Source organism: Typopeltis vanoorti, chromosome 12 (assembly GCF_054136105.1).
Source record: "Typopeltis vanoorti isolate ZY-2024b chromosome 12, IOZ_Tvanoo_1.0, whole genome shotgun sequence".
In the NCBI taxonomy this organism is placed as follows: domain Eukaryota; kingdom Metazoa; phylum Arthropoda; class Arachnida; order Uropygi; family Thelyphonidae; genus Typopeltis; species Typopeltis vanoorti.
In genome coordinates this window covers 104520730-104532759 of record NC_143560.1, presented here as the reverse complement: position 1 = coordinate 104532759, position 12030 = coordinate 104520730, and the positions used below count along the sequence as shown (strand labels likewise).

General features: G+C 34.5%; 1 protein-coding gene across 1 annotated transcript; it reads right to left on the bottom strand.

The window, feature by feature from the left end:
• Positions 1–1408: 1408 nt before the first annotated feature.
• Positions 1409–11427, bottom strand: LOC150101095 (astacin-like metalloprotease toxin 5). Its single transcript, XM_090402040.1, has 6 exons — positions 11348–11427; positions 9694–9764; positions 9518–9596; positions 6048–6165; positions 3005–3183; positions 1409–1699 (listed from the first exon to the last, which is right to left on the bottom strand). The coding sequence occupies exons 1-6, from the start codon at positions 11406–11408 to the stop codon at positions 1470–1472; spliced, it is 738 nt and encodes a 245-aa protein (XP_090258166.1). The 5' UTR covers positions 11409–11427; the 3' UTR covers positions 1409–1469.
• Positions 11428–12030: the final 603 nt, after the last annotated feature.

The following is a 12030-nucleotide window of genomic DNA, read 5'->3' as shown; positions in this document are numbered from 1 at the left end:
CCCTCTTGGACTGCACAGGTTACCGGTAACTTCCTCTCCTCTCCCTCCCTCCGTCCCTCTCTCTCTCTCTCTCTCTATTGCAGATTAATCCAATAAGTGTGATATGTTTTCTGCTTTGAAGGTAATATCTTGACTAAGTGTGCGGAAAATCGCCTATTCTCACATTCAAATGTATTTTACATTTTAAAATTAAAATAAAAAACTATAAGAAATAGTTTTTATGGTCGAGATACAATGTAGCCCGTTTGTCGCCGTTTTAAAGCACTGTCCCTAGGCATTGCCTTAGAGACAGTGCTTTTGGACACTGAAGTGCTGAACAGTTGCTTAGTGTGTTACGATGACCTTGCCCACATCTCTTTGCTTTTCTGGTAGTTTCTGCTTGAGTGTGTCGAGCGCTTTAGACAGTTCCATAAAGAAAACCGTGACAATTTTATTAAAGATTGTGTGATTTGGAACTAAAATCGTCCAAGAGAATTGTTCCCATACTTTTCTGGAAACAATATCGTGCTTATAGAATACGGAATTTTCTTCATATGTTTGAGTTTAAGCTCCTTAATTCACTGATTGAATTCTTTTCCCAGGTTTGTATATAGATGTGATTGAAGGTAGTCATCGACATGCTAGATATATTTCCAGTTTCAAAGATTTCATTTAGTAATTTTTTTTGATGGGACACACACACACGCACTAGCTACAAGTCGTTTAATTATCTATGAGTCTGAGGCCATTGTTTCCTAGTCCTTAAATTTCGGGATTAGAGGGAGCACTGCATCTGTTATTGTTGGGAACACGAAATCAGATGATGGATTTGATTCACAATATCTTTCGCAGAGGCTAATTTTTTCTATATTAGTTTTTTTTGTTGTTTTTTGCATTTTTATCTTCACTGTAAGGTGGTTGCTTGTTTTCTTATATTCGATTTTTTATGCTTTGGTTGTTTCCATTTGCGGAAACATTCAAATCTTTAAAAATCGAAAGATATAGATATACATAGAAGGGATACGTTCGAATCTTGTTTATGTATATCTAAGATTATGTTGTTATCAAGTGAGTTCTGTGATCAGTATATTTGAGTAAAGTTCTGCATGGGCATTCGTTGCTCGCTAATTAACGCAAAACTTGCTGGTTTTTCTCTATAGCATTAAAATTTTGTTTAAATAGGCGATGGATTTTATTCTAGCTCTGTTTAAACAAAAATCAAAGAATGATAAAGCAATATTTGTTATTACACATTATGTATAAACATTAAATTAAAAATAAACATCTTTTGGCAATATTATCATTTGAAGTATGAACTTGGATCATTGCAGTATATTGAAGTCTTATTTGTGGCTCATCATATTGTTCGTATATCTCAGTAACAAAAAAAACGAAAAAACAAAATAAATAAATAAGAGCTAGTAATATCTCCTGCTTGAATTTATTTATTTATTTATCTGCTGTTGAAACAAATAACGCATGTTTTGTTTTTATGCACAATGATAAGCATGTTTCACTCTTTCTATATCTGATTGTGTCATTGAACTTTTCGTAGATGGCTCCGCGAGTGTGACCCCAGGTGTCTTGGGCACCATTGTTTTCAACTCACCAGGGGCTATTGAGAAAGCGTACTCACCGTATATCATTATGGAATTATAGTCGAAATTGTTAATCAAAAGAGTTTGCCACCTATTGGACTTTTCGAACACGTGGATCATTCCTGAAAAAAAAAAAAAAAAAAGTGATAATTAATTACCATTTGATCGGCGATATACAACTCTAACAGAAGGGGAAAAAAAAGTACTATCGGTTTAGAGCCACTTCTTTAATTACAAGCTCGCTACATTTACACACTCTCACGTTAGGCTACAATTTCATTAGAAATCGGTGATTTGTCCAGCAGAATCACGTGGTTGTCTTATAAGATTCAGGATCCCCCCCCCTCTCTCTCTCTCTCTCTCTTTCTCTCTCAATTAGTTAAAGTTTTGGTGGATGGTGAAGAATTTCACAATCAACGTTCAGTTGTCAAGAGATTAAGATCCCAAACTGCCATAGAGATCAAAGACGGCAGCTTGGCTGCAAAAGAGAAAGGCCAAAGTAAGAAATATTAGTACTAAGGAGATTCAAGTACCAAATAGCAATCAAATTTATATCTACATTTAAAAATGTTACATGCAGACAGCATATGCGCAAAACAACCTAAAAACATGCATTCCTGTAAAAGATAAAGCAATAGGCATAAGACTCCTGACCACACTGCGCTGACTCATTAATGAAACTTTTTGAAGCAGTTTCAATCTTCGTATTTTACTTTCTGTTAGGCTAAATGGTGTCACGCCCAAGTCGTATGGTTTCATAACTGAAATGCTCTCATGTGATGAGTTAATCACATCTCAGCGTCTGTCAGTTGTGTGTATGCTTGGATGGGTTGAGTGTACTAAATACAGGAAACTAGACATGAGAAACTCACTCTACCTCCCTCCCTCCCTCCCTTCTCTGAGGCTTGAATGGGAGACAGCACCCCATGATGTGCAGTGAAACCAAGCAGAAATCATTCGTTTACCTTTTTATTTTATTTTATTTTATTTTTTGTTCTTTTTTTTTACCCACGGAGTAATAGCAAGCAGAGATGGTAAGCTGATATGCAGATAAGCCTGCATAGCAACTATACAATACATAACCACAAACATATTTGTGTAGTTGTAAGGTAATTTGCATAGCTTAACACAACATACACGCACACACACACACACACACAAAAAAATTACACGCTTTAATGCTTTAAATGCCTATACTAACTGAAATATTGTTAAGGAGTTTAAGAAAGAAAAGTTAAGCAAAATCGAATAAAACACTAAATTTACAAGGGCGTATTCAAATATTTTGCTTGTGTGGTTTTAAGGGGCTTGAAAAAGTTCTATATTTGATCTCTAGAGCAGCCTTTCTGGATTATATAAAATTAAATACAAAATATAAATAAATAATAAAATAAATAAGAACAATACAACACAGGAGTGTCACAAACCTGATTTAATGTTATCCCAATTGATGGTTAAATAGTCATCACGATCGTATCTGCTCTGTTCATGAATTAAGCCAACAGCGTGTAAAAATTCGTGGATGACTATGCCCAAGTATTCGCAACCTTGTCCCAAGGAGAGATCTTGTGCACCAGATTTATGGGCGCCGACGAACGAATAACAGCTTCAAATGAAATAAAGAATAATTGTTATTTATTTATTTGGAAAATCCACAGAGAGAATATTCTCTCTGTGGAATTTTTGTGTACTAAAGTATTATATGTACGTATTCAGCGGATCCAACGTAAGCAAACCTTTCATGATATTGGCAACTCGTGATAAAGATGAAGCAAGCTCTGATTACTATCCTTAGTATTTCCCATAATGTAAAACACACCATGTATCGTACATGTCCGCCAAGAGATGTGTTTTACCTTATGGGAAACACTAAGGATAGTGATCAGTGCTTACTCCACCTTTACCACGACTTGCCAATATCATGAAAGGTTTGCTCACGCTTGGATCCGCCAAAACTTTTATAGTTTCTAAATTCGGCACGAAACTCTTGTACTTTCTCTATTCGGCTTTGAAATAATGTTGGATTCAATATCCACTTAATTTGAATAATTTTGCATCGCCGAAGTGAAGCCTTTTGACTCTCTTTTTTCAGTAGTTATATGTACGTAATTCCTTTCTCTACTTAAAAGAATTTCAAAAATAGGACTGTTTCACACAGTTCAAGCCATTGTTCGCTCACTTTTGACTAGAATTACAGACGTCACTCTTTGATAGACTTTCTACTAAATATCGATAGACGAATACAGGTAATTTGACCCATTACTTAAATACCCATTACTAGCAAAGGTGGACATTTGATCTCAATCACAGCAGTCTTATCTCTTCCCAAAAGTACTCTATAGCAGAGCTTCCAAAACTGTGGGCCGCGGTCCCCTTGGGGGCCGTAAGTTTTGTTGAAGGTGGGGCTGTGAAGTAATGAAAAATTTTTTTCATGTTTTAATACTAAGTAGAATTTTTTTAATCTTAAAAGGTGACTTTTAATTTTTATTAATTATTAATTTAATTGTTATTATTTCTATTTTGTTCTTTTTTATATTTTAATGGAAAAAATCACACATTGGTGTTGGTTCACAAATTTTGCTTCCTGCTTATTTCGGCGCTTAATGAATATTAGTAAATATATGCTTATTCATAGAAGTTTCATCTCAAAGGTATTGATAAAGAAGCACAAAAAAATTAAAAACGCAAAATCTGGAATATAAATTGTATTGAATATAAATACAATAAATATAATAATATATGTCTATATTACGATTTTTCTTTTCGATGGGGAGGGCAGTGAAATATTTTAATTTTTCCAAAGGGGGCCTTGGCATCCATAAGTTTGGGAAGCACTGCTCTATAGGATTCAAATCGGTACTGAGTGCCTGCCAATCTTTCGGTTAATTTTAACTACGTTTCCACAACTCTCGAAGCATGCCACCATGTTGATAGTCAACATACCAACAAAACAGAAATAAAAGTATCAATATTATTATGTTGATGCTCCTGTTTATCTTTGATGATTTTCTTTCTAATCTTCTCTAATTCTTGAAATGTTTCTTGATAGATAAAATAGGTAAGATAGGTTTCTAGCAGGTAAAACTAATATTTGGATTTTCAGTTTCTACAAATATATTAACCTAAGTAATTAACAGTAAGCTGCCAATATTGTAATGACTACAAGCCAATTAACGTATCATATTTGTCATTCCATCGAACATAAATATCATAAAGGTGGGAGAATATTCTGGAAACTACTGGGGGAAGAATATTAACATAGTTATAATATGATAGCTCGTTCGATTACTTGTTTAATTACTTCAAAAACACAAAATTTAATGAATTATGGGAAACGTTGTGTGTATGTGTGTATGAATCCCATCAGCGTAAGGGTCAGATAATTCAACAAACTTACTTTCGTAAACTACCAGTTTGGTGTTTGGGTTGATCCCGCTAAATTTATATTTAATATGCACAGGTTTACTCCTTACTTTATCCATTTCTTTATTAATTTCCCATCTTCGCTAATAGTGTAACAAAATTCATACGACTTTTGGTTAAGCTACGCACAACAAAGGTAGTATGTGGACGAGTTCTATTGCGATACCCTTAACGTATATGACAAATGTACTATTCTCCTATCATCTTATGATATACCCGTCTCTACTCATACTAACTTGAAGGAGCTACATCTACACATCTGCAGAACAATGACTTATAGGTTCGATTCTAATCCCAGTGGGGGGAGAACCACTTTCTCACTGTTTTGTTTTTAAGTCGATCTTTGTGCTTCAAGTACGCAGATTCTCACAGATTCGAGAAGAAAATTGAGTTTTAAACATTGTAAATTAATACACATAGCCATGCCCAATACACCCACACCAACCTATCTATCCCCACTCCCCACATACCAAAACTAATTACGGTTAGGAACATGACCTTATCTACAATGTGTGGGAATGCACTCAACATGCCTTCTCTATTCGGAGAATGAAAAGACGTTCGAATATTTGTTTATTTATTTGTTTTATGTTACAACAAGATGAGATGTCATTAAGATAGAAGGTTAGGATTTTCCAGACTCTTTACTTCAAATGTTTTTATTAGATTTTCGATCATTGTTTGAACCAGAAGCAAATATGGAACTCTATACAGCTAAACAATATTAAACATTAAATATATTTATTTTTTTTATTTTTATTTTTATTTTTATTTTTGTAAAAGTATCATTCTCCTTTTTTATAATTTGGATTTTCTTTTCTTTTTTTTTTTTTTTTTGCTTCGAGTTTTTTGGTGAAGGATAAATCGATCAACCATGATTGGTTTATTCTAGGCATGTTAAACCAATCTGTGATTTTATCTTACCTTTAAAATGTGATTTTCTGTTACCTTTTAAAATAAATCTCCTTCATTTTTACTTCATTTTAAATTAGCTGAAATTACAGATGACTGAAAGGGAAGAAGAATATGCTGTTACCCTTAACTTACCCTTCACCCCTATAGATATGGACATAATCCATCTCATTAGTACGAGGAACAATTTTTACGCATTTTCCAGTGGCTTCGGTGATGTGTTGCGCAGCAGAATGAATAAGATCAGCAATACCTGCAAAGCAAAAAAAAAAGCGATTTAGGTTAAAACAAGACTCAACATTTTTACTACATTTGAAATGATCTAAAATCACAGATGAGTGAAAAGGAAGAAGGATATGTCCGTTATAACTTTTCAATTTAATTATTGCTGAAAATGTACGCGTAATGAACTTAAAGAGTTCTAAAATTTTTACTTTTCAGAAATTTTAGCCTGAAGATTAGCGGTTAAAAATCAGTTCCATCCATCCAATTTTCGTCTGATTCCCTTTTTTTTTTTTGCTTTTATATTTTTATCGCCGTATTGTCGAAAATGAGTGCAGATCTATTCTATCATTAGCTTTTCATAACTAAAAGCTCTAAAGGAAGATAGAAACAAAATGTGTTTCTTGGCATGCATCGTCTGACCCTCGTTACGGTCAGGTCTGATTGACTACACAGTGGCGTTTGAACTGCGTGCTTCGAATTGTTTGCATCAATTTTATATTCAATTAGTCTGAACCGCGCAGTCGAACGTGCACAAAATTTTCGAATCATTCGCATCTTAAAATGTAAGATACGAATTATTAAGACTGCATATGCCAATCCATTAGTTTGAGAAAGTGATCACTATTAATTGTTCATAAGTTTTTTTTTTTATTTTATGTGCCTCCCCACTTTAGAGGTTTGTAAACGTATAAAAAACGATTTTTATATTTTTATTAATTTTTACATATTTTTTATATTATCTGGTAATTCATGAAACATTTTGAAGCCACTTCAGGCCTCCAGTAAGCTAGTCACTGGAAGATGAAATTCATCTTTTACCGAGTAGAGTTATTAAATTTATTGTAACGCAAATATTTAAAAATAAATCTCGCTATAAAAGTTGATGTAGATCAGGTGACTATCCCTAGCGAACACTAACAGCATTGTCACAACCTTAAAATGCGGTGATGGTGAAAATATGAAAATATTTTTTGGTCAAATGGATTCGTCCTCTGCTTTTTATCGCCATTGCCACGGCAATGATAATGGAATTATAACAGAAGTTTCGGATGGGGGGATCAAACGCTTTGAAACATAAGCGATAGCGAACATTTCTGTTTTTGAAGAATTACACATTGGTGTAATGAATGTTTGTATAGTGTAAGATTGTAAGTGGTTCATAGTTGAATATTCGTCAGCTGATATTTCTTTTATTTTCGCAAAAACGGTCACGTTTGACAAATTTTCTTTATTCAAAGAACTAATAAATAGCCAAACTCTCTCAAAAGGACAACCGTTAGTACCAGGATACGATAGTACTGAATTGAGAAGATTATTATAATGACAAATGACTAGATGAGCAGCCTGTGCAGAAGGAAAGATTGCTAGATTTTGGATGTATAGGGTGAGTTTGAGGGAAGAATGGATTTATTTCTATAAGATGCACGGCTTGCATCTCAATGCATTTAATATATATCGAAAGTCTAGAGAAATTATTGATATCAGATCTAATAAGGACAGTCACGGTAGCTAGATCATGATGGTCAGAATTGTCAGAATTTATGCGTAATAGCGAAAAAGTCATGCAACTATGTCGATGATATAAATGTGCGTAAGCGTGGAGGTGAGTAATAAATGGATGATTGTGTTTTCTTCCGATTGGACCTGTGTAAGTGAGACATTAGATACGAATAGAAGTCTACAAGTTATAAAACTGGGTCAGTACAGACTAAAGTACTGATTATTATGTCTATAGATGAACGCTAGGAGTAACAAGAACGAAGGGATAGAGAGATAGCATAGCGTTTGTAGCCTTAGTGAATATCCTATGGCCTCGCACTGTAGGCAGCACTGAGACCTGGCCCTCAGAGGAAGATATGCTAACCGGTATCGAGTGTAAAGTGGTATATTTTCATATTTGGATACTAGTAACAATTTTCCATGTAAGTCTGAATCTGTATGGTGTTTAGTGGAATCGAATAACATGAAACGTAGAATGGGGTGTAGATACAGAACCAGTGGATCAGTTTCTGGGGGACGACGAAATGCACATTAACAAATCAGTCAAGATAGATACTAAATGAATGATCACAGGGGACTAATTATCGGAATATTGATAGTGTAGTGCATAAATCTTATGAGAAGAATGAAACCGAATTTATTGAGCTGTTGCCAGACAACTTCCTCAGTCATCATGTGACAGGAGGAACTCGAGTTAAAAGAATGTTAAACCTGTTTTCCTCCTTTGGTGGCAGTGATCATATTGGAGTGACCTGGGAGGTGGCAAGCACATAAATGTTCCATTCATAAAAAATTGTATGCTGAACTACAAAGGAGGAAATTATGACCAACTGAGGAGTATACTAAGTTCAGTGCAATGGTATCGGTTGCTGGATGGGAAAAATATTAACCGTGAATGAGAAGCATTTAAGAAATACTTAAATAATGCAATATTGAAATGTTCTGTAGAGTTGGAAACAGGGTAGGAATGAAATGGATGAGCAATCTCATTAAGCAAAAGATTCTTAAGACAACGATAATTTGAAAAGAACACCGTGCTCATAAGGACGATGTCAGCTATGAAAATTGTAAGGTACAAGCCAGAAGAGTTGCAAGTAGTGTACGAAAATCTAAGTTCGAGGTATGAAACCTAAATAATTCTGCAATCTGATGATAGTCCAAAACAATTCCATCATTATGTTGGAAGTAAAATAATGTGCGTCAAAAAATAGCTTTATTAAATGCAGATATTATGAGGGTAATAGATGTAGAAGAGATGGTTCAACTGAGTACCAATTTTACTAAGAGCTATCCGCCTGGTGTATGCAACGTTAAGCTCGATGGACGAAGAAACTCAGGTGTATGAGGAAGAGGAAATAGCGCGGTTGCATAGACTGACGCTATTAGAATGTTCAGCTGAATTGTTTATGCCTTTGAGCAGACCGTGTAATTTGAGTCTCAGAACAGGGAATGTACGATGATCCCATTGCACAACGGTGGTGGAAAGACCTGCATCCAACTGTCAACTTAGTATATCTGGAGCGGTGGTGAAAAAGTTAGCAAGAGCTTGCGTAACAGAAGTAGGTTGACAGTGAATCCATACATTGGGAAGGACAGCGAGGGTTTACATGATCTTATCTGCACACGATTTCTAATATTATGGTTGATTTAGACACGGGGAGAAGGGAGGCTACACCATGCTACTTTTGGACTTTGCTAACTGCACAAGTTGGACAGTGTACTTTTGCCTTATTATACATTATAGTGGATAACAGGATGGCTGACTGCAGATATCAAAGAGGAGGCGGTTTTATTTTTATTCTTTTTTTTTTGAGTGAATATAAATATAAATAAATGCAACTTAAAATATAAATCAATTATAAAAATAAGAATTGGCTCACCCGTTGCATCCTTATCGATGACATACGGAATTACTCCATCAGGCCATCGGAAATGTTCATCAGCAACGACATTGCGTTCCTGAAATATAATAAAGATTAAGTACCAGAGATTAGTTTCAAGTGGCAAAATGCGACTGTCAGAATTCTTGTTTATGAAATGAAATATCGGATCCTACCTCAGCAGTGTCCATTCCCATAATATCGCCTTGATAGAGATCAGGATTTTCCATCGGATTACGAAGAGGTCCTATTAATGAGATAAAAATCCTTTGAAAGCAATCTTTAAATTGACTGCACAAGGTTGTTCAAGTTCTTAACATAATTAATTTATATGAAATAATTAAATATTTATTCGTACTGTTATTAATTTGTACGAAATAATTTAACCATAAAAAGTACAGCGAAAATCAATGCAAAAGGTAAAGAATGGAAATGTCTGTTGGGAGAACAAAGCGATCCCATCAACATTTCAGGAGATAATTTAACAACGCAACCCATTTTACTCGAGGAAAAACAAGACGAAAAGCTTAAAAGAACAAGGAATACAGGTGAGTAGTCTTCTTGATATTTATGAAATTTATCATAATCACGTTAATTCATGACCCTTTCGATTAGCAGAACGAACAAATCACAAAAACGTTTAACGAATATGAGGACTTTGTTAAATACATGTTATCTAGCAGTGGAAAAAGTCTTACAAACTAAGATATTAAAAATAGGTGTCAAAGTAATAACTGAAAGCCAATACGGTCTGATAAAAGTGACCTCTGAACTTGCGCCAAGAACTTCACTCTTTAAAATTGCAGAACGAACTATTAAACCAACAGCAGCATAAGGCAGATCTTATCATAGACGGCCTCCCTGAAACCAATAGAAAATTAAAGAGATATAGATTCTAAAGTTAGGCCACACTATTGACTGACCTCTGCAGCTGAATGACATTCAGTCCGTAAATCCAAAAAGGAAAAAAAAAAACAAGGCTTGCCATGAGAGCTAACAGGTTGAAAAAGACCATCTGAATATATCTCAAGATTACACTCCAACTTCTTGTCCAAGTATCTAACGCCATTCTACCAAAATCTGTTGTATACCAATCTAGAAAAGCAAAGTCAGAAAAAAACACCAAATTTTATGGATCAAAGACCCAAAAATATTCATGAGAAAGTCACAAAACTCAAAGCCGATACAAATCAGGAGCTCCCAAAACAAACAGGCTACCAGTGAAAGCGAAGTAAATTTGACCACAGCAAAATAGAGGACTGCTACTTTCAACCAGAATCAACATGGACTATCACGCAGCTGTCATGTCCCTTAAGAACCCACTCACTGAATGGAACCAAAGCACTGGTGTTGAGTGGTCTATCCTACACGTCAAAATCAGTGGTGTGTGGAAATATTGGCTTGTGCCACAAGTTCATCCGAGGAGTGATATTGACGTTATTCATTTATTATTTCCAACTGCCATTGATGAAGTAGCAAGTTATAAATTCCAAACTTAAATTGCAAGTGTGAAAATCCTCGGAGTAAAAAAATGAAAAAGGTTCCGCATCTATCCTTAAAACAATAAGAGCCCAGAGCAGCATAATTAATGTATGAGCAAACGTTAAGCGTAATACAGACAATTTCATTGAAGTAAAGCGATAGAATTATTCGCTTTGCAGTTAAACTTTGTTTGAAATATTATTAAACCCTGCTTAATTCAGAAATAATGTGAGAATCTAAAATTTTATGAAAAACATGCGAAATTATAAAAAAAATAGTTCTAGAACAGTGTAACAGTAAAGAAACAGGAAAATAATTGGTACAAATAATTTTAAAGAATAAACGTACCACGTGGTAAAGCGATTACTGCCGCTACCAACAGGATGGCACAGACGTAGAAGATCATCATGATGGCTTTACAGGAACGATTGCTGACGAAGTACTCTGTGCACACCTTTTTCTATTTATACTTTGATAGATTCCGGATTCACCTATTTGCACTGCTTTATCATCCATACCAGCTTTCATGATTATCTGTTTTCTTGTGGGATGCAAATCGTGCATCCTTTTTGTCTGATAAAATGAAATCTTTGTTGAGCATTGGATAAAACTGGATGGTTTGATAAGACCTTGAAAAGTTCTGCGTAAAACCAGGAAAGTAAGCGATATAAAAAAATAAATTAAAATAAAGAAAAACAGTTTTTATTTGACATGTTTAATTAAGCATAAACGTGTGCTTATTTTAAATGATTTAATTCAGAAATCAATGTTTTTGTTCCTTTTTATCTTTTCAAAAAAGTTAAATTATCAGCTAGAAATGATTCCTATTTTAATAGGAAGAATAAATATTGATCGTTACACACTACAGTAAGCAAACAGTCATTTCGAGTGCATCCAGTTCAGGACATCTCTACTTTGTAACCCAGTTCAGAGCATCTCTATTGTTCAGTAATTTTATATTCTTATTATTAATTTCATTTATAAAATGTTTTGCTAATTATCTGAAAGCCTGTAGAGTGACGTTTGCCTTT